This window comes from Enoplosus armatus, chromosome 3 (genome assembly GCF_043641665.1).
Source record: "Enoplosus armatus isolate fEnoArm2 chromosome 3, fEnoArm2.hap1, whole genome shotgun sequence".
NCBI classification, from domain to species: Eukaryota; Metazoa; Chordata; class Actinopteri; order Centrarchiformes; family Enoplosidae; genus Enoplosus; species Enoplosus armatus.
The window spans coordinates 19,965,527-19,993,102 of record NC_092182.1 but is presented as its reverse complement, the minus strand read 5'-3'; the positions used below and the strand labels follow the sequence as shown (position 1 = coordinate 19,993,102).

At 40.1% G+C, this 27,576-nt stretch overlaps 3 protein-coding genes across 4 annotated transcripts; all 3 read left to right on the top strand.

Moving 5' to 3' along the window:
* The first annotated feature begins 12,947 nt into the window (after positions 1-12,947).
* On the top strand, positions 12,948-15,297 carry LOC139283255 (elastase-1-like). The gene is made up of 7 exons (XM_070903239.1): positions 12,948-12,987; positions 13,250-13,347; positions 13,461-13,561; positions 13,980-14,105; positions 14,425-14,561; positions 14,668-14,810; positions 15,109-15,297. Exons 1-7 carry the CDS (start codon positions 12,948-12,950, stop codon positions 15,295-15,297), a joined length of 834 nt encoding a protein of 277 aa, XP_070759340.1.
* Positions 15,298-15,963: 666 nt separating this feature from the next.
* On the top strand, positions 15,964-18,985 carry LOC139283252 (elastase-1-like). The gene is made up of 8 exons (XM_070903235.1): positions 15,964-16,003; positions 16,155-16,258; positions 16,836-16,936; positions 17,151-17,276; positions 17,580-17,716; positions 17,818-17,960; positions 18,648-18,841; positions 18,979-18,985. Exons 1-8 carry the CDS (start codon positions 15,964-15,966, stop codon positions 18,983-18,985), a joined length of 852 nt encoding a protein of 283 aa, XP_070759336.1.
* Positions 18,986-21,994: 3,009 nt separating this feature from the next.
* LOC139283129 (elastase-1-like) lies at positions 21,995-26,903 on the top strand. 2 transcript variants are annotated; one of them, XM_070903086.1, is made up of 7 exons: positions 21,995-22,034; positions 22,141-22,241; positions 24,121-24,221; positions 24,583-24,708; positions 25,279-25,415; positions 25,580-25,722; positions 26,736-26,903. In XM_070903086.1, the coding sequence occupies exons 1-7, from the start codon at positions 21,995-21,997 to the stop codon at positions 26,901-26,903; spliced, it is 816 nt and encodes a 271-aa protein (XP_070759187.1). The 2 variants fall into 2 exon arrangements, with proteins under 2 accessions (XP_070759187.1, XP_070759189.1); XM_070903088.1 differs by having other exon boundaries at positions 24,121-24,227; positions 24,589-24,708.
* The last annotated feature ends 673 nt before the right edge of the window (positions 26,904-27,576 follow it).

Sequence of the window (27,576 nt, the reverse complement as noted above, 5' to 3'; positions counted from 1 at the left end):
GATTTCTCGCTCGTTAGCGTCTGAAAAGCAGCCGTCAGGGAGGGTGTCCGGGGTTTTTCTCAGCCAGCGTAAACAGCTGCATCACACAGGAGCTGGGTCTGTCAGGTAGCTGCCTCGGTGCGCCTCTGCTCGCTTGCTTGCATCCATCCCCTCCTCCGAGCTGCCTCCACAACAATGCAGGGATAATTACTCCGGTTTTTATTTGGGTTCCCGCTGGTGCATCCTTGAATAAGACTGCTCTGGGGAAGAAAAAAAAATGTGTACCTGGGCGAAAAAGGCAATCGCCGCCCGAAAAGCCCAGCGTTATGAACTCAGGGGAAACCACCTCAGAGGGGGTCGCGGTTTGCCCGGATCAATTAAATTCGCTCCAAACAGGGGAGGGCAAGGACAGGACGGCATGTGTTTTACACCGGGTGACGAAGTCCAACGTCGGTGCCACTTCAGCAATGCCCGTGTTTTACCCAGACGCGAGCTACCTTTAGTGTACTGAGACTACAATTTCAGCGATGACGATACAGCATGACTCAAGAATTAGTCATTACCTTAACCTAACTCACTACTGTTCCCCCGGGCTGGCTTAGATTTTTACTTTCGACTGGTGAAAGTTATTGTTTTCATTTTATAAAGCAAACTTGTGACAAACCATTACCTTATCATTTAGTGTACAGGAGATGTAAAGTGAGTTCATTTGCGTGTTTTAAAGGTAACTAACAGGGAAGCTACCTTGGCTACTAGCTAAATGAGTGCCAACCGATTTCCCACCGTTAAGATGTAACGTTAACATTTCAGAAGACAAATGAACAATACAGACAACACAACTACTTTTCACAAAACAGACTTACTGCAGTAATTTAACTAAGAATATGGAGTTGGTTTTGTGTTATAAAGGTTAGACCATATGGACTCAAAAATGAATTGTTACTTCATTTATCACCGCCACCCATTTACTTACTCCTGGTTTGGTCCTTTCAGCTTCAACATCATCTGATAAAATGATAAAACATGATTAGAACATCACCCAAGCTAGTTCCAAGAGTACGTCAAGGTTTAGTTTCTCCTACTCATTTTATTTTATTGAAATGGTGACAAGACATTACCTTATCTTTTTACAGGCCAGGTAAATTGAGTTAGATTATCTGATTTTTGAGGCTATTAAGAGAAGAACGCCAATCGTTAAGGCGTTATAAGGGGAAAGTAACATTACAAGGGTAATCAGCTAATGTGTGGTGGCCCTTAAGTGCAAAACACAACATTGAAGAAAACTGATTATCAAAACAGAAAACACAAAAACAGAACCAATATACACAATATATCACAAAACACAGTCGCAGACACTGGGATTAATTAATAATAAATACTGAGTCAGTGCAGTGAAAACTTATAGCGTTACAGTAAACTTCTGCCCTAACAGGATACCAGTGCAGTTCTTGAGCTGATCAAACAGATACCAACCGTAGGGGTACTTGGCCATCTTGAAGTGGAAGCCCCCCATTAGGACAGAGACACGTTCTAGTTTTACCAAAAAAGGGCACTTTAGCACTCAGACAAAAAAGGGCAAAAGACCACTTGAAGAACTAAAAGACAAAAATAACCCATAACAAAAAGATAAGTGATGCATTAGATATGTGTGTATTGGAAACATTTGGGATTTGTTATTCATTTATCAAAAAGATATCACTAATCAATATAATTGAAAACAAAGGCAGTTTTGAAAGTTCACAAAGACGTGATGTTACTGCTTCAGGTTCATTAGCCATTCAAGGGTGCTGCTGACACACACCTGTACACACACACACATTCACACACATATTTGCACACAAATGCACAGCACATACTGTATATTTGTAGGTCTTTTTTTGTAATGTAACAGTCATATGTAAACAAATACTCAAGCTCTCATACACAAATACCACATATACAGTAGTACCTACACGCATACTCACTCAAGCATGTTTGTACATGCATGCATACACACAGTTGTACACAGGCTCACACAAATCCTAGACAAAATCTATTTTCTCCCTTGACCAATTCTCTGTAGTTGACTGAATGGAACATCCAAATATGTCGGAGTGAGTGAGCGAGCCAAACACAGGCAATAAGGCAGATGTGTCGCAAGACTGCCAGTGCCAAATCTGTCATAGAAACCATATTGCCAAGAGGCGAGGGGAACTCACCCATGAAATTGTTCATAATGCGTCCATAATTGCCATTTGCCATAGTATTGACTGTGACAATGTGGCATCTTATATTGATCAGCAGTGCCGGGAAGACGAGCCACGCTCTGCTCCAGCGAGGTGATGCGAATTCTGGGTAGCCTTTGTGCAGCAGTGACACACGTGGGTTTGATATTACAGTAGATATTAAATTACTGAAGTACATTTTGATAGCAGGTGCTGAGCTGTAAGCTTCCCCAAATATAGCTTTTATCATGGTTGTCTATTAGCGCCACAATGATGCTGGAGTAACTTACTGAGAGGATACTTCTATCCATTTACATTATTCTAAAGAATATGATAGCATTTGCTCCTCAGAGGTACCTGGATGAATAGGCCTCTCTGACAAAGTCATTTTTCAGTGCAGCTTTCTTTGCAGGCTGCTCTTTGGTTCAGCTCTGCCTAGACTGTCCTGCTGTCCATGCCTGCTTATGAATATATTTCCATCCATTGACACCATGAAAGTGGGTCTTTATTTTACAAAGGACATTTTGAAAGCTCAGAAATTGAAAAGAAAAGACAGATTTATTGGCAGCACTTCTGGTGTTCCATGAATTGAGAATTACTTAATGATACTAACAGACTATCAAGGAAAAGGTAGTGTAAAAATACAACCACTGCTCATTCACAATCACCTTGTGTAGAAGTTATCTTTATGCTTCAATAAGCGTATATTTGCAGGGTATATGTTATATATTGTATATCATAGTTATCAGGTATTATGCATTAACATATTTGTATTTCTAAGGTGCATTACTTGCTTGTTTAAAGGCGCAATACATGATCAAAATGTTAAGGGAGCCCTGCCACAGAAATATTAAATACATGACTGGAACTACCAAACTGATTATATGGCCTGTTAATACCATTCAAGACTTCAACTAAATTGTATTATTTTGTTATTAGTGTTGCAGTTATGTTATAAAAAGGTGGTTAGTTGAGAAAGACACAAAATGGTTAGTTGTCCTCTGAAAGTGAACTCGTAATTGTAAAATACTGATTAAATGCAAGAGATGGGTGTTAGCAGGGAAGAGGGGTGTTTTCATTAAGCAGAAAAGCACTGAGAGGCACTGAAAACAGGAAAGAGGGAACAAAATACATTAATGAAAGCTAGCCCATTGTGTGCGCTTCCACACGGACATATGAATATAAAAAGCATACTTTAGAAGTTCCCAGTCTATAAAAATAGTCTCTTATTTGTGGTAATTTGTTTTCCTCCTCCATATTTGTGTCAACATACTCATTTCACCACAAGAGGCTGAAGTGCACCACTATCCCATATTCTAAACAGAACTAAAAGCATTCATGTTTTCTTCCAGGTGAGTTTTAATTTCTCCTTACACTCTAAACACAAGGTACATACTGTATAATGTGTGTTAGCAAGTTATGTAACACTACAGTCATGTCTTTCTTTTGGCGAGAAATGTTGTGTAGAATGTAGAAATGCTAATGTAACAAAAAGTTGTTTTCACCTGTGTCATAATCACAGGAGAGAAAACATTTTAGATCAGAATTAGAAAATGGATTAGCAAAAACTTTTTTGCCTCTCAGGGCTTCTGTACCTCACGTCTCAGAAAAAGTTTCAGGAAGCCATACAAAAAAGAGTGTATACCTTGAAGGCCACCTCAAGGAAGACTTGCAGTTGATGCAATTGACCTTTCACTAAACTCCTGCCCCGAACTATGATTGTCCAATCATAGCTTAGCAACCGTTACTAGGTTCGATTTTTGCCTTTCTAAAAGCAAAAGACACAAAAGCAAAAGTGTAAGGAATGGATTAATTAGTGTGTTTATCTGTTCTAATGTAAGCTGCAAACATTAGCATACTGGGCTAATTAGCTTACTACATACAGAGCAGATAGTCAGTGTTTTGCTCTTCATACCTTTGCGCTGCCGCTGCTACCACAGTCGAGGGGGTCAACGTATGACCTTAGAGACTCTCCTGTATGGCTAGAGAATTTGGTTGATCAAATCCAAGCAGTCAGACACAAGCTAATTTTGAGTGTAAAAAGGAGCTTTTTCTTTGAGATAGGATTACATTTAGCCAAACACATCAGTTAGTCCTCATCCTCAAAGCCTTTTCACTTGTGAAAGTGAAATGCATTGTTTAGAAATATGAACAATAAAATTCAAACAATAAAGCATACATCTAATCTATTTGTTGCCTTTCTGTCATTCTGTTTTGTTGTCTACCCACAACTCTTTCCCCATCAGTTTGTCACTGAGTTAATGCTAGCTTAATTAGTTGGCTAGCTAAAGCCAATTTCTGCTACAAAATAAAATGAAAAGTTTTCTGCTGAAAACCTGCTGAAATTAATTAAAAAATGACTACAACTAATGACTTGTAAATCTGCCACCGTTATCCCTGTAAACATATGTTCAGTGCTAAGCTTGACAGGTATTTACTAAGGGGACTCATGCATGTATGATAAGACTGGATACAGCGCCACCACTCAGCCTTCTTCCAATCTTTCCCAGTGGCCACTCGCGGTATTGTAGCACCCAAAAAGCATTTTGTCCATAGACCACCATTATAAAAGAGACATCTGTAAAACTGTTGACAGGACACTAAATTCAGAATTTTTGATCCATGAAGGTTTTATATTTGTAAAACTTTCCTCGAGTCGAGAAAAGTGATCTATGACGTCATCACAATGTAACGGCCGAGCAAGAACTCGCGGGCGATGCCAGCGGGAGAAACACTACTGCGCATATTCAGGGGGCTGCAGAAGCTAGATAGTGTTTTGGCAAATGCGCCAGGCAAGCTCTTATTGGACTGAATAGGTGCCATATTTGGGTCTGGTATCCTGTTCTTATAATACATCCATGGGGGGACAGGGCTAAGCAACGGGTTAATCCCTAATATGAATGGCACACGTCAAAAGCAATAATGACATACCATTTTACATCATTACTTTCATAACAGTATATACAAGGTAACTGTTAATTAATACAAACTGTTTCAATAGCAATCAGCATATGATTCTTTGGATTATTACATAATGTATACGGGAGTATGGTAGAGCACTTGGTTCATGTTAGCACATAGGAAACAAGAGGATTGTCTCCATAACACTTTGTGAGGTCGAGTCTCCTTTAATATTTCATTTGGATTACACTAGTGGTGAGAGTAGGTTTACACACATGGGAAGATTATCCAATCTCTCCTCTCCTCTCTCTTGTGTCCTCCTTTCCTTTCAGCTCACTCCATGCAGGCATGGCTTTTACTTTGGCCAAGGCTACGTGATGTGCCAACCAACTCAGTGGGAGCTGGCAGGGAATATGAATACACTCTGGGGTCCCATTGACAAGTCTCTTTAGTTATCATTGGGCAAGCAGGGCTGCAGGGAGCAAGAGGCTCTTGACCCTGATGATTTGAGTCCGTTTCCAGCCCACACCTAAAACCTGCTTCCCACCAACTGTTGTCTTGGCGCTGGTCCAGAGGATGATGTCATCAGAAGGTGACAGACAAGGTCTTCATAGACAGATGGTCATTAGATCTAATAATGATTATTTGCAGGTTTCAGCCCAGACAAATGCATACTACCCTAGTGGGCAATGATCATTATCGGTCAAGGACGCCTTTATCTACAGCAGGGGAATCCATCAATAGAAAGCCTCGATACCCCCAATTGTGCCACAGTTCTTTGTGACACTGTCCACCAAGATGCCTTCTCCTTCAAGTGATGTTATACTTGGCATGTGCATGCTTCTCTTTTTCCCTGGCTGTTACCTGTTATTATGCTTCTGCTTCATGCCAGACTAATGCTTCACCACCCTACCTGCATCTGTTTTTCATGTAGGCAATTGCCAGGTCAGGCTCTTGAGGGAATTGCCTGCAGAGTTCCTTTGCATATCAAATGACAGAGCAATAGTTACTTAGCTGGAAAATAACCATTCTTACTTTGATTTTCAAGTTTGACATGCACCCGTTCAGTGACTAAGTCTATAGTAGGCAATTGGAGCTATTACTAAAAGGCCATCATATCTCAAGCCACTTTGATATCAGTGCCTGGTTGGCGCAGATGAAGGACCTAGTAGAATGCAATTTGTGGGTGAGGAGGTAGTGTCATCTCACCACTGCTATTTCTACCCCTCTTAGAGCAGTTGATTGTGTCTGAACATGGGTTATTCAGTTCAATACAGCACCAGGTCCGACCGCTGCAAAATTGATTCTCTGCCCCGAGAAGAAAAGTTTTAAAATCATCATCCACAAACTTTGTGCACTTACAGCCTCGGGCTTGATCCAAGATGAGTGTCATGAGATATTTGCAGAGCTAGTAATGCGAGACCTTTACACTTATTTTACACTTACTGACATTTTAACAAATTGAGGCGCCAGGCAAAATCAGTGAAATGTTTCAGTTAATGTGCTGTTGCAAGTATTTTGGCTTGCAGGCAGATCCTCTTTCACAACTGACGTCTACAACAACACAGCTACATTTACGTTTTATATTTTAGAAAAGGTAAGCTAATGACCGCACTACTTTTTTATATTTTTCATGAGCAAAACAAGCAGCTCAGAATCGCCACTAATTGCATATTTGGTGATGGACTTGTGAGCTCATTACTGCTACACAGTTTTGAGTGATTGGCCATTGTCCACAGCTGAAGCCCCATTATGGGGCAGCATGGGAACTCCACCTCAGCTCTCGCACACAGACTTCTACTCTCATGAGGAGTGCAAAAGAACATTTAAATCAGCCTTAAGGAGGAATTAATCCTAATGACTTCTTTTCATTAACAACTAATTAAATATTCACATGCAGGCCCCACTCTAACCCACCACACCCCCCCAATTGTCTCTGTCTCTTATTTCATTGGTGGTCTGCTGTACTTGAGAGGAAGGCGAAAGTAAATTGTATTGTGCCACTGCATGTATGAGATATGGGCTTAGCAAAATGGGCACCTAGTCTATAATATGACATGAAAGGAATTAGTTTTCATTGAAGAGATAATTGAAAATTAAATCGCCAGCAATTACTTTTTATAGCTGACCACGAAGAGTGCTTATAGGCACACTTATTGTGAATGAGTTTCACATTGATTTTAGTTAAAATCTGAAATACAGGATTTTCAAGTCCAGTATTAATATTGAACACTGAAATGCTAAAGAACTTTTTCAATAAAATGAATTAAGAACCTGCTTGTTTTTTGCTCAAAGGCAATTCTGAGAAAGACGTTGGGAATGTTCTTGATATAGACATTTTAAGCTTCTCTTTTTATGATTTACCAAGCAGCTGGCCGGCCACATGAGCCCCAATCAATAGCTTTAAATTATATTGTTAGCTCTGTAGGACAGAATGAAATACAGACGCAAGAGCTGAGTAAAGCCCTGCACTACTCTCAAGAATGGATCAGCATATATTTTCAGTGAAACCAGCCGAAATATCTGAGTGTAGGAGAGGAGCATCCTGCCCCAACATAGTTATGCACAGTTTAATATAGGCTAGGGTGTGGGTTTGCAGCACTGACTTACTGGCAACAAGTTAAACACTCATGGCAGCAGCTAGCTTTATATCATAACATAAATCCATTTTGTTTTTAAATACAAAAGGTCTGATAATAAAACACATTTTAATCATTAAGGAGGTGATCGCGTCTTTTATGAGTAAGTGCATTATATACAGCAGCAAGAACAACATTGTGGCCATCCACACACTTCATTTATTTCAACTATTCAACTGATCCAAGTTCATTTTCTCCTCTCTAACTTCCACTCATAGTGTAGACAGTAGTCATGCATGAAAGTAATATTGTACAGACCAGTGAAGCTTTGAGATTGCACTCTCTGTCTCTCTGTACTCGCAATTGTCAGTGGTAAAAAGTGATTGACAGTGTACACGATAGATTTGGAAATAAGAGGTTTGCTTAATGTCAGAACTGCGTTGTTAAACTCAAATCATCTTCAGACATCAAATTCAGCCCATTTTCACCACATTAACTCCTCACTGTAACATATCTGATTCATATGTTACCTTTGATGGTTTGTTAATGGCATGAAAGAATTCAACAGTTCATGCAGTGACACAATAGGCTTCAAATTAACAAGTTACTGTTATCATGGCACACTTATTCACACTGACTGACGCTCTCCCTGTTAAACTGTGCTAATTGACATACAGTTATTTTCTCCCCTTTCCCTCGGGGAATAATTATGTTGACAGCCAGTGACAGGTATAAATGTGCAGTGCGATAAAAACATGCTTTACAAAGTAGCTGCACAAGCTTCTCTCACTGTTGTATGTGGTTGTTTTAATTAGATTTCTGTTTCCCAATGATATCATACAGGCTGCTTTTTACTTATTATATCACCTTCTAAATGTTTTATACACAGTTATTACTAAAGCCAATTTCATATGTTTATTACTTGATGGGTTTGGGTGATTTATTCCAGTTTTTTCAGTTGGGAATTTTAATGAGCATTTCCAGTTTAAGTGTGAGTTTTTGATCCTGAAGGTCCTCTAATGGCCCAACCAGATGAAGCAACATGGTATGTCAGTTTTTAATCACTTTCCTCTTCCCTCTATCACTCAGTGAGGGAAGCTTGGAGCAGCAGCCTCCTTTTCCACTCCAGTAGACCCTATCACTGCTGCAACTGAGGGCCAGGACCCGGCAGCACGGCGGCAGCTGAGACCAGGGCAGAGCGGGAACAGGGGAGAGGGAACAGGCAAGCAGCTAGAGGTGAAAGCAGCAGCAGCCGCAGGAGGACGTAGATGGATGAACAGTACTCCACAGGATCAATCAGGCACTCGTAGCTACAGCAGATCATCTTTCTCCAGCAGCACACACCACCTCGTCCCTGCCCCCCATAAACCACATCGCCCCACAGCCTATATGGGACCTTTTTGCCGCATATATATAGAGAGAGAGAGGCAGACTGAAAGAAGAGCGAGGAAGGAAACATGAGAGGGAAAATGAGCTGGTGAGGAAGCTAGAGAGAGGGAGGTTGGGGGGTAGTGGGAGGATATATTGATTGTTTTCACTGTGGTATAATTGCAATTAAAGGTTGCAAACAGCCCAGTGGATCAGTTTCGCTGCTGTCACGCAGCAGGACACATGGCAGCATTGATGCATCCCTACACATTTCCTCAGCCAGCAGGGAAAAGTGCTAATGCACTGTCGGCCTCTGTAGACTGTGTGTAGATTAGTGCCATGTTGTGCAGTAATTTAGCGCTGCAGCTTCTTACACATACACACAAGTAATACAGTATTTTACTGTAAAATAACACCACAGAAGTAGTGATGTTGATGATATACAATACAAAGTTGTCACGTATGCAATGTTCCAGGTAAATAACTAGCAGATGTTGGGGCCCCATACTGATAAGATTCATTATGGTTTGGGTGTCTCCCTTGGAATGTGGGAGTTATGCGATAGAGGTCTCTTTTCCTTGACCCCTAGACTGCTGTCCAAATAACTTGTATATCATAGGTTTTGGGGTACTGAGGGACCCTAGGGAAATATAAGTTTATAGATTCATGAGTTATAGTAGGACCCTATGTATGCCTAAATGTATAAAAGAAGAGTTTAAACAGTGTTCGAGGCAGCAGTACTGATTCAGCGGAGTCTCCTTCCATCATCGAATCATCGCCTACATCTGGGGAATGAAGAAGAAATTGACAACAGTAGTAGTGATAATTAGTTGTTATACTCCTTGTCCTTGTCATCTTGTTCTGATGTTCAAATTTTTGAAGGCTGTATTGCTCAACCTCACCTCATATTTACTGTCTGTAGACATTTACATAACAGTACAAATTCTCATCAAGGGCAAGCGAGAGCTGTGAACAAAGGGCCTTCTGTTCTGCTTTAAGTTCCAGGATATTTGTTGTTTTCTTTGGCAATCTAGGACTCTTGTGCAATTGTGGCCCATGAAGAAAGAAAGCAAAAGAACGGATCGCTTTGTAAGTGCCCAAAATAACAATGTGGGTGCCTTATGAGAAACAGCTGGCTCCATGAAAAATTCAATTTTGTTTAACTTAGGCCACTGTATAAAAGCCTATAGAAAATGATACATTTGAAAAACAAGGTTATTCTGCACTCTACAAAACAAACATTTTGTAACTTAAGGATATACAGTATTTCTGCGACATGAATGAGGTTGTCCGTAGTGATAAAACCATATATTTATCACCCGACTCTGCATTTCCCTCAGCTCTACGGATCATTTTAATGTCTTTCAGGTCATTGTTTTGGTTTTACAGCCTACAGCTTTACTGTTTTGGTTCAGTCTCTCCGCTCTCATCAACCTTGTTCCTAGCAGCAGCAGGCAGCGGTTTCCAGAGAAAAAGCTCTGATAAACCCACCACATTCATCAGCTGGCCAGAAGTGCATACTAATGTAATGTAATGCTGGATGTGTAAATAGGGCTAACAAGTTCGCCATATCAACTTTATATGTGAGCGTTGTGTCAACAGCTTGTTCTGCTGCCCCAAGTGGCCAAAAAAATCTAAATCAATTAATACTGCTTTAAAAGGCACACTCATTTGGCTCACAGCAAGTTGAGGATTCCTGATGGGGACGGCATCACATGGCAGCACTAATAACACAACATGCTGGAAAGAGTGACTGTAAACTAGCAGTGGTTCCTAATTTTAACGGGGTTTAAATCTTTTAGCTCCGCTCTGGCAACAGTTTGAGCTTTTCAAATAGTGTCACATTGGCATAATCAACAGTTAGTCTCTGATAACCCTCCCTGACTTTCTATCACAGACCCAATCAGTGCATCCCATTAATTTTTTTTGGGACCTCAATTTCCTGCCAGTGTGTGTGAGACATCTTTATGGGAACCAAATCGACTATTCATTAATGAGGGGAAGCTGTATCAAGAGCAAACATCTTTAATTAACACATCCCCAGCACTTCCTGTCTTTGATCTCCCCATTTGATTTATGCCTCTGCAAGAAAAGGTTGGGGTGGTGGAGGGGTACACAAGGAGTTCGGAGGGGACGGAGACGCTCTATGAGAAAATAGCTAAATTGTGGAGCCCCTGTTGATCAGGAAGTCTGCAGCATTAGGACCTTTTCCCTGTGTGTCATGGGACCAGCTCAATTACCAGCCAGCATGGCTATCTCTTTAATAGCCTGATAAGGCAATAATCCAAAATGCACACAGTTTTAATGACTTTCTGTCTAATTAAGGACTGTTTTATAAAAGACAGACACATCAGAGGCCTTCCCATTGTCCAGAAAGCTATTGTTGGAAATATCAGCGTGACCAGTTAAGAACTAGTAAATGGCTTTTAAAAAGTATTATTATAAATATTTTACTTAGAGACTTACTGTGCATAAATCATTAAAGTAATCCATCTACGATAAAACTGTTCAATGTTAAAGAGGTCAGAGCGAAGTAGAGGAGAGAAATCTTCTTCAACTCAGTTCTCACACCGGATTTAAATCTTTCCAGATAGGAATGTAGATTTTGACTTTGTCTTCAAATGTTGTTTTTTATAATCTCAGTTTAGTATTACACAATAATCTGTATTTAAAATGGACTTGAATGAAGATTTGAGTGTTGAAACGGAAGTCCCAGGACTACATGTCATCTGTCTGTCTCCTGTAAATTACATATGAAAGGCCATTTGAACGTGTGAGTTCCTTCATGGCCAAGTAGAGATTCTGTGTGTTTGTTAGTCTTTAGCCCCATCTAGTGTTGGGCTGTAATCCTATGGTCTGTACAGTCAAAATTATTTATAAGTTTTATATACTGTATATGGGGAGATCAAAGACAGGAAGTGCTGGGGATGTGTTAATTAAAGATGTTTGCTCTTGATACAGCTTCCCCTCGTTAATGAATAGTCGATTCGGTTCCCATAAAGATTATATATATATATATATATATATGTATATATATATAGCTCCACAGCAAATTTCTTCTTGACTCAAACTCAGTTATCTTTCTTTATTTATTACTCAGTGTTACTCACAAAAACATATAGAATATTTAGCTTTGGGAATATAGTAGAATATATTCATATTGTGTGTTCAATATGTGTTGGGTGCTTGAAAAAAATGCTTTAGTAACAGACAAAAACATCCATTGTACTGTTACCCAGCTGAAGTCACTGAATGATGCAAGAAAAACAGAATGTGTCATTTAACAACAAAGGAGGATTTTATAAGAATATTGTTGTATGCTATTACAAATTGTTTGTAAATGATCATATGCCGTCCTTCTCTGTTTCTTTACTTATCAGAGAACCACTTGAGTCAAGATATGGCACAGATACATGCTTTACCATGCTTACTTCATAATTCATGCTGGTTCAAATGTGGACACGTGCTTTTTTTGTGGTGTAACTATTCACAAGAACTTGCTCTCTATTACATCAGACAATATATTTTAAGGTTTCATATTGGAGAGTAACAACAAAAATGAAAAATTGTTACGTTTGTCTTCATATCAGATGGTCAGCCAATCAGCCAATCATCATTACACATCATAAATACCCTCCTAAGTCCTTTGAATCACTGGGACTCATGTCATCCAGTGATATACTTGTCAGTCTATGTGTCATTCTTCATTGTGGACCGTTTTCTACTGGTTAAAGCAGGAGGTGTGTGGTAACCGACTGTGATAACACTGTGTGAGACAGACCACAGGTGCACACTTGGCTTCTGTCACATGGGAAAGAACAGCCACACTTTTCCGCACCAGCAAAGGTCAAGTTGAGGTATAAAAGAAGGAGAGGAGCGTTCGTTCCTTGTAGAAACGTTCTGACGCACTGCAGACATGCTCAGGTTTCTGGTGTTGACAAGTCTCGCAGCCGTGGGTAAGAAAATGACAGCACACACTGCGCTGTATAACCATTCATTATTGATCTCTTTCTGTCTCATTCACTCTCTATCAGTCTCAGTCTCTCAGTCATCCAGTCAGTCACCCAGTTTTAGTTTAGTCAACATACAGGAGCTCCACATAATCTGCTCTACCTGCACACTGCACACCTCTATCTGTAGGTGAAAAGTAAATAATATTGTGAGGCTTCTGGGAAACCATGTATAAATCGTGCCCGCTGCTTTTATGTTTTTAACCAGTGCTGGCTGAGCTGGAGCCCCAGCCCAGGTACCTGGAGGACAGCTTTGAAAGGGTTGTGGGAGGTGAGGTGGCCAGACCCAACTCCTGGCCCTGGCAGGTAATCTACTGTAACATAAATTCAAAAATGAATTGAAAAAAATAAAGATTGATGAATTACATTTCATGTTTTCATACATACAAAACTCGTGTCTGCCCACCGCCCCTTCTCAGATCTCTCTTCAGTACAAATCTGGCAGCAAATACTACCACACATGCGGAGGAACCCTGATTGAGAGAGGCTGGGTGATGACAGCTGCTCACTGTGTGGACAGGTAACATAATGATTAACTAGAGCACAGGATCAGTATATTTTGGCTATATGAGTCTGAGGTGTATTCATGCCCCTTGTTTGATCATTTTGACTTAAATATCCACAGTCCACTCTTATCACAATGCCAAGGTATGATTTATTTCAGTGTTTCTAAATGTCACCAGCATGAGGAAATTTCTCACAGCCTCATTTGTAACTGTCACATACCCAGGGGATTCATGTATTTGATTAGTCTCCAAACAAAGGAATCAAAAAAAGTCATTTCATGGCCTATTGTGGTTTTTACTTTTTACATCAGTTTACTGTAACAACAATTCATAAGGCTATGCTGACTTGAAAGTCATTTGAGTCACAACTATATATAATCATTGACTGTTAAATAATGTTTCTCTTTGCTTCTTTTTCGAAAATATTAATAGCAATAGGACGTGGCGCGTCATTCTTGGTGAACATGACCTCAACATCAACAGTGGCAGAGAGCAGATCATGGGCGTCAGCCATGTTTACATCCATCCCAGATGGGACTCCAGCAGACTCTCTGCTGGGTGAGGATTGCATTTTTTCTTACATTTATAAGTTTTTTAGGCTCTTTAACCCATGCTTTTGTTGATTTTAAAAGGAGGTATCTGTTATTTTAGAAACATCTTTATATACATAAGTGATAATGTTTTAAAGGGAATCCATTTACCTCACTTCTCAAATATCTTCGGGCAAACCTGTAAGTTATTAGCTGGTATGAGGTAAGAATGTCGCCTTGGGAAAGTGCTGGTTTAACCCATTGACAAAATGTCCTCCCCTGGAGTGTAGTATCTTTACAAAGTTATTTTTGGTTCCTCCTGTTTGATCCATGGATCTCCACCTCAGGTTCGACATTGCGCTGCTGCGTTTGTCCTCTGAGGCCACCCTGAACTCCTATGTCCAGCTGGGCTCTCTGCCTCCCTCCGGCCAGATTCTGCCCCACAACAACATCTGCTACATCACAGGATGGGGACGCACTTCCAGTGAGTTGATTGCATGAGCCCTTTGCACCAGTCGGCTTCAGTACCGTGGTTGGGTCTTTTCTGTAAAGCTCTATTTATCTTACCTTTCCAATTTCCCCTTGTCCAGCTGGTGGCAGCTTGTCTGCCCAGTTGAAGCAGGCCTACCTTCCTCTGGTGGACCACAAGACCTGCTCTAGCTCCGGCTGGTGGGGCAGCACTGTGAAGACCACCATGGTGTGTGGTGGTGGTGGTGCTGAGGCTGGATGCAATGTGAGTGTCTGAATAAAATGAAAAAGAAATTTGGAAAAGTTGCATGCTCAGTACCTAAAACTATATTACTATAAAGTCTTATTGTAGAGGACTTATTATATTTGTATGCCAATGAAGAAGTGGAGGGATTAAGGTACGTTGATGAAAGAACATTAAAAAACACAAAGAAGAGAAAGTAATCCTGCAAAATGTAACCCTCCAGTGAAAGAACTGTGTGTGTTATTTATATTTCATATCTACCACTAAATCATTATGTCCACGATACTGAAGATGCTCTCTGTAATCTCATCCCTCTCAGGGTGACTCTGGTGGCCCTCTGAACTGCCTTGTTAATGGAAAATACTACGTCCATGGTATTGCCAGCTTTGTGTCTAGTATGGGATGTAACGCTCCCAAGAAGCCCACCGTCTTCACCCGTGTCTCCGCCTACAACGAATGGATGGACTCGGTCAGTATTAGGGATGTCTATCTAACATGTGCAAAATAATAAGCTATAAATAAACTCCTCATCAGTATAGGAATGCTAGTATAGGTTATTTAAGTTGCATATGTGTCATCATTATTTGCTTCTTCTCTTTTCCAGATCATGATGTAAACAGAAGACCCATCAATGTTGCAACAAACAAAGACAGAGACCACATTCGACCATGTTTTCATCTATTGTTCTTCCTCACTTGTCTGCTCTCCTTCTACAAAAAATAAACTTGATTAAACTTTGAGTGATGACTCATTTCTCATCAGAAAGTTTATGCAACCAAAGTTATGCATGTCGTTATGAAGGTTACATTTCTTTTGCTTCAGGCATTAAACTATCCACCTACCCAGCAACAAAACCTGTATAAAAGACACCTAAAAATACCAATTTATGGATTAGTTTTGAGTAGCAAACAACTTCTTAAATTAAAGTGTGGCCACAGGCTGTGAAAATAAATGCACTTCAAAACTGGAGATTCTTAGAAACACTCTCAGTAAACCCAGTGTGACATGGCAACACGCCTTCACACAATATCACAAACTGATTCTGAGTCTGAGACGGACCACAGGTGGCTTTCTGACCACTGCCAAGCTCAGCAGAGGGTCCACATCAAATGAAGGTCAGCTCGGGGTATAAAAGAATGAGACGTGGATTTAGAAATGTCGAGACACTGCAGACATGCTCGTGTTTCTGCTGTTCACCACTCTTTCAGCCACAGGTAAAAAAAAAAAATATCAAGGCTGTACTGTAAATTATCTACTGCTGAAAAATAATATTTTTCTTGCATAAAAACTTATTAAAGAATAGATTGTTAACACAAGGTGAAACATGTTTAAATGGTGTTTTGATGAGTTCCCTCTGTGCCTCAGTGCTGGCTGAATTGGAGCTTCAGTCCAGCAACTCAGAGAGCAGCACTGCAGGAAGAGTTGTGGGAGGTGAAGAGGTGCCTTATCACTCCTCCTGGCCTTGGCAGGTACAGTATCACATAGATAGAACATGTAAAAAAAACGGTTGTGCAAGGGCAAGAAGCTACAGGCAGCTAGTTTAAATTAGCACCAAGACTAAAATCTGGGAAAACAGCTTTCCTAGCACTGATCGAAGGTAACAAAATATTACCCTTTTCCCTCTTGGGTTAAACAAGGTGATATAATGAGATATATCGTGTTAATTAGTAAGCTCTGGAGGTGCTGCTAAGTGGACTTTGTTGTTATTATCTGATGCTGGCTTTTTCCAGTCTGTATGCTAAGCTAAGCTATCTGGCTGCTGGCTGTAGCCTCATATTCAGCATAAAGATTTGAGTTTTATTGATCTTCTTGTCCAACTCTAAGATATTTCTTAACCACTATTTACCAAAAAATGGCATACGCTTCTGTAAATGCATCTGTTAGACAAATATTTTTAATTTACAAATCTGCACTTACTTATCAGCTGCTTCATTCTAATACAAGCGTGAGGTCAACTTAAAGGTACTGTAAGAATGAAAAGAACTGAGAACCTGGAGAGGGTTGGAAGAAAATACGACTTTTTCTATTTTGTGAATCCTGCTTCAGGTCTCTCTCCAGTACTACTCTGAAGGCTTCTATCACCATTTCTGTGGAGGGACACTGATCAGGAGAGGATGGGTCATGACTGCTGCTCACTGTGTGTACAGGTAACAGATACAATGTGGTATTATAAACCTTCTATTATTCTAATCTCATATACTGCACAGTAACTGTTCTATGCCCACACATATTTTTTTTTGGAGACTTTGGCTTTGTCTTACACACACCACCTTCACAAATATGTGTTTTCCGTTTACTTTCTTGTCTTCACGTCTTGCCTCTCAACAAACAAAACAAATAAACTAACCCAAGCTAAAACAGTTCCAGCTCTTTGCGTGTGGTCCTCGGTGATCTTGTCCTGCACCACAGCCACGGAACAGAGCAATACAGGAGTGTCATCAATGTTTATGTCCATCCTGACTGGAACAATAACAGCATCTCCTCTGGGTGGGTCTATCTGTTATTGCACTCATGGACTACATACAGTAAACATTTTCTTTAACATCTTAGTTCATCAGAAGTTTAGCCTTACTTTTATAGTGTTTTACATTAGACTTAATGGCAAATTTTGATGGATATGATAAAGTTAACTGCCTTTGAATGAAACTATGACAGTATGATGTCATGTGTTTGCAGCCTTATTTAAAACTCCCTCTAATATGCTCATTCCAATAGGACCATTTTGTGTTGTGATTAAATGATGTACCTGCAGTGGGAGAATTTCAAACAGTCACAGTTTTTGACCTTTAGTAATGACATCGGCCTGTTGAGGCTGTCTTCTGAGGCCTCGCTGAACTCTTACGTGAAGCTGGCCCCTCTGCCTCCTTTTGGCGAGATCCTGCCCCATAACAACCCCTGCTATATCACTGGATATGGGCGCACCTCCAGTAAATCCAATGCAACTCCTCACACTCATAATTATGACTGTAAAGTATGAAGTCATCTCAGTCTCACTGTACACGTTTGTCTCTCTTCTATGTGCATTCAGCTGGTGGAGGTATGCCTACCAGAATGAGGCAGGCCTACCTTCCTATTGTTGACCACCAGACCTGCACCAGCTCCGGCTGGTGGGGCAGCACCGTCAAGACCACCATGATCTGTGCTGGAGGAGGTGCTCAGTCAGGATGCAATGTGAGTTTGCAGGGAGAAGGATAGGAAAAGTACTACAAATAGAGTGAAGAACGGATTTCTAAAACTCAATCAAACCAAGCACACTTATGATTGCACCTGCTGAATAATAATGCAAACTTCTGTGGTTTATCAGCAGCTAAAAATAAATCTGCTAAACCTCGTTTCCAAACCTGAAATAAATCCCATGATCAAAACACATCACATCATCATATCATTTTATACATGTATGGCACCTGATAATACACCTGTTAAACAGATATTACTGATACTCAGATGTTCATTGTCATACTTTTACATTATGATTCCCATGGGATAAAATATTGTATATGCAATATGGTGTAGTTTTAATTTTTCCTTTTTTAAGACAATTTCCGCAGAAATGTGAGTTAATTTAGAAAAACTAAACAACTACACTATCAAAATAGATCAAAGTGGAATAAGTGATTGTTAGCAAAGCCCTTCACAGCTTTGTAGAAGCCCGTTGAGCCATTTTATAGATTTTTGTAAAGTGTTTTTTAATGTTGCTTTTTTAACCATTGTAAAAGTACACACCCATGCCCATCACTATCAAGTCACAAAGTGAGACTGCAATAGAGAAGAGCATCCCACCCCCCCCCCCCCAGAATGTCAGCCGATAATTCCCTGAAGCTTGTCCAATTTAACCAACAGTCCTTTGTTTCATCCTAGGGTGACTTTGGGGGCCCTCTTAGCTGCAGAGTTAACAACAGTTGGTATGTCCATGGGATAGCCAGCTTTGTGTCTGGTATGGGATGCAACGCTCCCCAGAAGCCCACTGTCTTCACCCGCATCTCTGCCTACATCGAATGGATGAACTCGGTCAGAAAAACAAAAGGAAAAAACAAAACAAAAGAAACCAGACAGTATAAAGACTCGCTTGTTGTATACACTGAATTACTTTTAATAGCAAGTTCTTTTAAAATACTGTAGTTCACCAAGTCAGATAATTTGTAATGTGCAGTTGATGATACACTGAATATACGTAATTTTCTTCTTACAGGTCATGAACAATCTTTGAAATGGACCATTTCTTTGCTGCAGAATCTACTCTGAATTGGGCTTGTTTTCCATATGCAACTAATTCTGCTGGCCAAATATTCTATAAATAAACTTTTATATGTTGAATGTTCTGCTTTTCTAGAAAGACAATGATGAATAAAAATCCAGTTAAACAACTATCAAACCACTTTCTCATCAGGCCTCCTAAAACATTCGCTGTTTTCACGTTCACTGTAGCATGTGAGCATTGTCAGCACTCAGCAAGTTAACTCTGTGACAGAAATGGGACAAATACACAGACGAGTAGACGGTGCACTGAGGGACTATACCAGGACAAGAGGATACACTTTTGTTTTTTTGACATAATGCAAATTTGATCAGATTCACAGTCCTGACAGCTAGCAGTCCAGAGTAAATGCTGACATTCATTTTTCAGCCTTTTGTCTTTTGGTTGGCGTGTCCTTTAGCGTTATTCCTGTTATTTTTCAAATTACACTCCTTTTGCTCCCATCAGACGTTGGTCAGTTAAAATTGGTCTAAATGGTATAAAATAAACAGAAGGTTGGTGTTACCCTTTCTGTTGCCTCTCTGGTGGTTTTGTGACATTTTAGAAGGAATTGGCTGCAGTGAGTACTGAAGCACTAATAGAGGCTACATTAGATGCATGATAAGTCTGCCTATAGTGGGAACTGCACACATGTTGCAGCTGTGCTACAAACAGAATGAAAATAACTTGCACTTGGTATGTCTTATGTCCTTGTAACAGGTTCTCCATGAGCCCAGCACCCAGACTCATATTTCCCACACCTTTTAACGTAAAATCTCATAAATGTTAGTGAACATTGCAGGCTTATTTTATTGAATGCTTCATTTCGACCTTGAAACACTGGATTACTTTTAGTAGCCCTATGGAGAGGTTATAGTAGACAATATTTATATGGATGCATTAGTTACACCCTCCTAGCTATACTTTTATACCACATGATTGCTGCAGTGGATGTTTATAGCAGTTTTAAAGTTGCAGGAAACTATGCATTGCATTTTAGAATAAAAAAATAAGTGCAACAAATAGGAATTAACATACATACAATAATTCAAAATTTTAATTTAAGGAATTGTTCAACATTTTGGGAAATACTCTCATTAAGTTGTTTAATTCCGTACAAAAACCAAAGTGTTTGGCTGTTTTACGTTGGGGTTGTGTGGTGGACTATTTCTTGGCCGGGAGCAGTTGCCAGGCAACCAGCTGAGACTCCAGGAAGTTACTGGTCCCCTGTAAAACGGTGAATGTCAAACTATCAGCTCGAGAGCTTTAAATCAGCCAAAGTTTTTCCATATTACTAATAGTGATATTAATGACAGCATGTTTCACTGTGAGACGGCAGTCTGTGGATGACAGAAAACCTTTAGAAAGGTCACGTCTGCACTACTAACCTGCTGTGGTCTCATTAGAGATGAGCAGATAACTGAGCTCAGATCATACAGCATGTTATTGATCAGTTGTCAACGTGTTGCTCAGCAGCTCCAGGATGTATGCTTGGTATGTGCAACCTGAATAGTAGAGCAGCAGAAAGCACTGTTGATCAAGTCTATGTCCTCCAGCCTCAGTAATACTGACACACACCTGGTAAAATAAAGTTCAATATTTGCCTAAAACAAAGGCCTCAGATATCATAGTTGAATTTTATATTTGTTAATGAAAAAAATGTATCCTTAAATATTGAAATCAAGAGAATTATGATTAAATTTAATGCTCAATGCCAGAGAAACTATACATCAAACACAATTGTCCATCTCCCTTAAACCGAGTCGTGTGCTGCAGCAGCCCTTTCTACCGTACACTACCAACACTGAACACACATTTATTATAGCATCATCTCCACTGGGCCTCATGAATACTTATTAAAGCCTTGAGGTAGAATACTGTTCTGTAGCCTCAGGGTTGTTACTGTAAGCTTTAAACACTGATCTTAATCTATATTAATCAACAACTGGCAACTTGAAACACAGGTCACAATCTCATTACAGTAGCTCCTCTCTACCTTCTGCATAGCTGGAGCTCAGCTGTTAAAGATCCTGTTGTTGACTTTAGAGAAGCTCTGACCAGAATGTGAATTTCTGTTCTTGATGAGATGCCCACGTTTCATGGCTGATGAATCAGAGGCCCTTTCAAAGCATGATGTGGATACTGCACTGTATGTGCTCCACAACCTGATCCTCTTATGTAGCGCATGTCCTGCAAATTACACTTAAATGTTTAGCATCTATAACAGCACACTCAGCTGTTTCTTGGGTATAAACTTAAATCTGCAGCATGGCTTTGTCCCTGCCAATGTTCAAGTCAAACATCTAGTGAAATCAGTCAGATTACACCTAAAATCCATGTCAAAAAAGTGACAGCAGCAAACATGTATTCATCTTTGAGGATCAATATAAGCATTGGTTACATGTTGTTACTGTTCATTGATAGTGCTAAAATAGCACATTAATGCTGTATAACCTTACTGTTTGAAACTATTACTAAAGGTGGTTTTCATCAACTGCAGCTAGTGTGACAAATGCACAGTCTACTCAAACATGAATATATATTGCACTTTCATTTCATGCAATTAAAGTAGCATATGGTCCATGTAACCAAAACGCTTTATCACACTCAGAGACAGCAGGGACAATCTTCCTCAGAGTACTAAATCATTGTGTATAAAAATCATTTTGTGTTTGTGTGTTTGCTTTGGGCTTTATGTTTAGCAGTGAAAAACAGAAAGAAACCTACAGTACAGGACAATCTCATACAAGTGGAAAAAATTGATTCAGTCACTGAGTCAGCTATTCCACATGTGATTCCCGCTGTAGTGATAACTCTGAGACAGACACAGGTGGACATGTGCTGGTATTGGACAAGTCACACACACACACACACACACACACACACACACTATCAGTTGAAGGGGCCCTGAGGGTATAAAAGAGTAGTGGGCAGAAGTCTCCAGTGCAGAAAGTTTCAGGAGACTACAGACATGCTCAGGTTTCTTGTGTTGACCTCTCTCGCAGCCCTCGGTAAGAACTACTTGATTCTTCCTCTCCTTTGACATTCTGCATACACACATACACTTGAATACTTGACGGCTGACTGTACATCTTCCTGTGTCTCTGCTTTGCTCAGTGCTGGCTGAGCTGGAGCCCCAGCCCAGGTTCCTGGAGGATGATGCTCAGGAGCGAGTTGTGGGAGGCGAGGTGGCCAGACCCAACTCCTGGCCCTGGCAGGTACTGTGTGCTTTGCTTGACTCTACAGCAGTGGTGGAAGACGTGCTCAGATCCTTTACTTCAGTAAAAGTAGCAATACCACAATATGAAAGTACTTGTAAAAAGTCCTGCTTTGAAAATTCAGTTAAGTATTACCAACAAAATGTACTTTGGAAAATGGGCTTGTTAGTTTTGTTTTGGGACAAGTTACAACTTCATCATCTTTATTAGCAGTGAAGGAAAGAGTACTAGAATATTTTAATCAAGTGAAAGTACTGCTCTTGAGTAAAATATACTTAGATAAAAGTAAAAAAGCGGGTCAGTTAAAATGCACTCTGAGTAAACGTTACTGTGTTACATTTTCATGGGAAATAGAGGGTGGAGGGTAAAAGCACTTTGCAGCCTGTCCATACAACTAATTATCAATTATAAATACACAACCACCTTCCTCAGTGTAGCCCGATTAGAATTAATCAGAAAACCACAAAACTCAGACAATTAAACAAAAATGGCCAACAACAAATGGACACCACAGCTGGTGCAACAAGCAATATTGGGCTAGAGAAATTAAATAACCTGCCACTTCTTATAGAATTAACAGAAGAATAAAACATCAGCAAGGCAGACAACACAGAGATGTATAAACACTAAAAACTCCACAGCGGCTGCAGCCACCAACACACATATATTACAGCAAAAAAAAAAGAGCTGCACAGTTTTTGTACGACGTGTAGCGCACGCACACGACGCTACGTTGCCTAGCGACGTTGACGCGCTCCTCTGGAGAGAGTAACAACCATCACAGTGAGTTTGTTGTCGTACTCACCTGTCTGAACGACACTCTGTGAGCCTCCAACACCGCGACGTCCTCCACAGTCTGCTCCAGGTTCAACGTCTCAGTTATAGTGGACAGAGAGGCTGAGTGGACTATATTTTGCGTTGGGAAGTCCATTCAGCCTCTCTGTCCCACTATAACCAGTCCACTCAGCCTCTGTCCCAATGCGCCCCACAAACTTTTTGAACATTTTGAGCTGAAAGAGGCTACTTCCGGGATAACTGTTAAAACAGCAGGACGGCCTCACTCACACCTCACTGAAGGTCAAAGTTATTTGATGAACGCAGAAGTCACCGCTGGAGGATCCACCATGAGCATGTTAGCATTTAGCGTGTTAGCTAGACCCCGCGTGCACCTGTTGGTCACGCAACATCCTGGGTGAGTTTGATTTGGGTCACATAGCGTGCTCGTTGGGTGGTGCATTAAACCAGTGATGAATTAATCTGCTGAAGCTGCTGATTTGGCTCCTTTAATGACTATTTGAACTGTAGTGAAGTACAATACCTGAGATAAAAAAAACACTTTGGTCAAAGTAAAATGACTGACTGTGAAAATACTCACCTCTACGTATTAGTACATGGTGACCTCATGTAAATCCCAGCATAGTTTTGCACATCTCCAACATGGACATGTCTAATCAGCCACATAACCGAAAACACCTGTGTGGGTATGCAATGCATTTAATGTATAATAATGCACCATATTTTGTAAGCTGTTTTGTATTTCAAAGTAACTATACTAACTATAGAAGTATAAAAAGTAGCATAAATTAATGTACAAGTGCCTCAAAATCGTACCTATGTACAGTAGCTTCTTGAGTAAATGTATTCATAGTTATTTTCTACCACTGCGCTACAGCCACTTGTGTCACATTTGCTGAAACCTTTAAAATGTAAAATAGGTCAATGCAACATACATTCTGCATTCACACATCCACAAAGTTCATCAGGTGTGTTTAAGACTGTACATCTTTCAGTGTCGGGGATGCTGCCAAGAGGCTTTTGGCAAAAATGTGAATGGTTCAGTTTCCTCTAGTTGTAATGCTCTCTGTTGTCGTTTCATTAGGTCTCTCTTCAGTTCAAATCTGGCAGCAACTTCCACCATACCTGTGGAGGAACCCTGATCAGGAGAGGATGGGTCATGACTGCTGCTCACTGTGTGGACCGGTGGGAGTTTCATTAATCACAGAATAGCTGCTGAGCCTAAAATTAATAGAGCTATTGATGAAGTAGCAGGATATGTGTTCTGACTCAGCTGAACATTCACATAAATGTATTTTATTACATTTCCTGGTGGCTTTAAGTGCATAGCCAAGACATTTTAGGCTGAAATCTGGCCGGGAACGTTGTTGCATTTCAGCCAGCTGTTTAAATCTATCATTAACTGTCAAATAAACGCTACAATTCCCCATAAAAATATAGTTTACATCTAAAATATTGATTCTCAACAGATATCCTTGGGTTGCTAGAGAGTACTAACTGCCAGATGGGATAAGTATGAAAATGTTCATGTTTCGTACGTCTGCAGTTCCAGGACTTGGCGTGTTGTTCTTGGAGATCACAACATCAACACCCATGAGGGTAGAGAACAGTACATGAGCGTGAGCCGCGTCTACATCCACCCCAACTGGAACTCCAACAACGTTGCTGGAGGGTTAGTGGCTGCTGCTCATGTTTTGACCCACTTCCACATACAAAAATAGCAAATACTGATACATGTACATCACATATTAAAAACATGTGAATATATATATAAAAAAACAGTAGTAGTTAATGTTTCTTGGTAAAAATGAAAAATAGTAACAAATGTCCAAAGTCAGATTTTTTGAATATAATGTTTTAATATTAATATCAAAATTAATATCAAAATATTTTATTATGAATATTTAATTTAAAAATGTGTTGCTAACCTTACTAGACTTATTATTACTATCAACATGAATTGTAAAAACACACCCAATTATACAGCTGAAAAAATCAATTAAAAGATTTGCTGCTTTTCTCTGTTTTTAAATTGAAGATTTTAAAATCTGTGCTTCAGGAAACTTCGATTAACCAAGCATTTATTAGATTAGATTAGCAAATAATCGGCAGCTTAATCAATAATGAAAAAGATTTTTAGTTTAAACATAACTCTCTTTTAAAGACAAACAATAACCCACTCTTAAACAAAACAATTACACTGAGCTTTTATGACGTGAGGACATGTTGGTGTGACCCTCAGGTGGGACATTGCTCTCCTGCGTCTGTCCTCTGATGCTTCTCTCAACAACTACGTCCAGCTCGGCGCCCTGCCTCCCTCTGGTCAGGTCCTGCCCCACAAGAATGCCTGCTACATCAGTGGATGGGGTCGCACCCAGAGTGAGTCTGACATGATGACACATTTGCTGGATAAAACCCAGTGTTTACATACAGTAAGAAAGTAGCCTGTAAATAATGCTACATTTTAAACAGATAGTAGTGTATGATCCTGCTATTATAAGCTTTATCACATTTGCATGATGTGTTCTTCCTGTCGTCCCCAGCTGGAGGTCAGCTGTCTGCCCAGCTGAAGCAGGCCTACCTGCCTGTTGTTGACCACAAGACCTGCACCAGTTACGGATGGTGGGGAAGCACCGTGAAGGACTCCATGGTCTGTGCTGGTGGTGGCAGCGAGTCTGGTTGCCAGGTGAGTCTATGAAGTCTTAGAAAGGACTGTGTACGACCTCACATTTAGTATTTCTTAAAGAGTAGACTTGCTCCACCAGTTTAGCATTAATGTCCTACAATATTGTCAAACTCTCGATGGACAGTTTTAAAAAGATATCGTCTTGTCCCAGTATAGCAGAACATGTGTATGGCAACTATTTCAGGGTACCAGTTTCTACTAAGGCACCCTTCTTAAACGGTTTATAAGTTGTTAATGGCTTTATTAATGGTTAATAAATGATTTACCAAAGCTTTATAAATGATGAGCCATTAATACGAACTTTTGGGTTGCCAGATCCATTTAATAACAACTTATTAAGCATTTTTTAAATGGATAACTAACATTAATAACTGCATCGCTACTAAATGGAAAGGATAACTACTGGCCTAAACGATTTTCTCAACCTGGCAACCCAAAATTTGTTCTTGTTAATGGCTTATAACAGACCTATAAATCGTTGGAAACTGATTTATGAAACAATCATGAAGCCATTAGTTACAGCTTATAAACCCTTTATAAAGGTTGTCTGTTTCTTCCCAGCTCAGATTTTGAACCCAGTCTCTCCAGTTGTTTCCCAAACCACAGTGTCACCCTGCGATTAGGACAGCAGGAATGATGTTTGGTTATAAGCGGACTGGGGGAAACACTGAAAAGAACTTGTCAGAATTCAGTCCCGCTCCACCATGACAAAGTGAAACTGAAAGTCTCCCCCTGAGCTCAGGGCTGACCCCTTCCTGTCAAGGAAGATATTTTGGAGGACACATTCGGGATTACTTGCTGCATCAGCAGGGGCATAAGTCAGTTACAATGATCCAGGCTAGTGCTTAAGCTGCACAAAGTGTCAAACTCTTGCAACTTCATGTTCTGCACAAACTTGCTGGAGGCTGTCTAAGATTAGAAGGGGATATGAGAGGCAAGTGGAAAATGGGGTATTTGCTCCCAACTCTTCTTGGCTCTGAGGTTTGTCTGTGATGTGTTTTCTCTGAATCCAGGGTGACTCCGGCGGCCCCCTGAACTGCAGTGTCAATGGCAAGTGGGTTGTCCATGGTGTGACCAGCTTTGTGTCTTCCTCTGGCTGCAACGCCTACAGGAAGCCCACCGTCTTCACCCGTTCCTCTGCCTACATCAACTGGATGAACAGCGTCAGTATTAAACACTAACCCATATGAATCAAAGCGTATCAAACATAAAGCAGGTTATGCATGATTTAAATGGATGACAGTTTACTGTACATGCAGTAAGTGGAGGATGTCAGGATAATCATTTTCATACATTCATTCATCCTTACAAATTCTAATAATGATAACTAATCATTTCTATTTACATTACATTTATAATGTCTATTTGTGCAGCATTTATTTGGGATTTTTAAGGACAATCATGTAATGATTCGTTTTTCTTTGCTTTGCCAGATCATGGGTTGAGAAGATGGACAATCTCCATGGAGACGAGCGAACACTCATTCATGTCAGTTTCTGCCCAACTCCATCAGAATAAAATGTCCTTTAATGTGCATTTGACTTGCTTCATTTTTTGTATGAGAGACAACAGGCATTGGTCATCTTATGATTTGTTCAAGCGTAAGTAACTGGAGGTGAAGTGTAATTTAGGTGCAAGAGTGGTTATGCAAAAATATAGTACAGTTTATCTATTCAGACAGTTGTGTTAATGAGTAATTTTTCATATCAGTGGATTTGTGTGAGATGACCTTAGGATACTAAGTTGTTTTCAAAACGCAAACAGCTACACTGTCACAAATAGGGATAACTACATACTGCTTTCAGTGAAGCGGTGGACACATTCTGTAACACTGCTTTTTATTGCAAAGAGTAA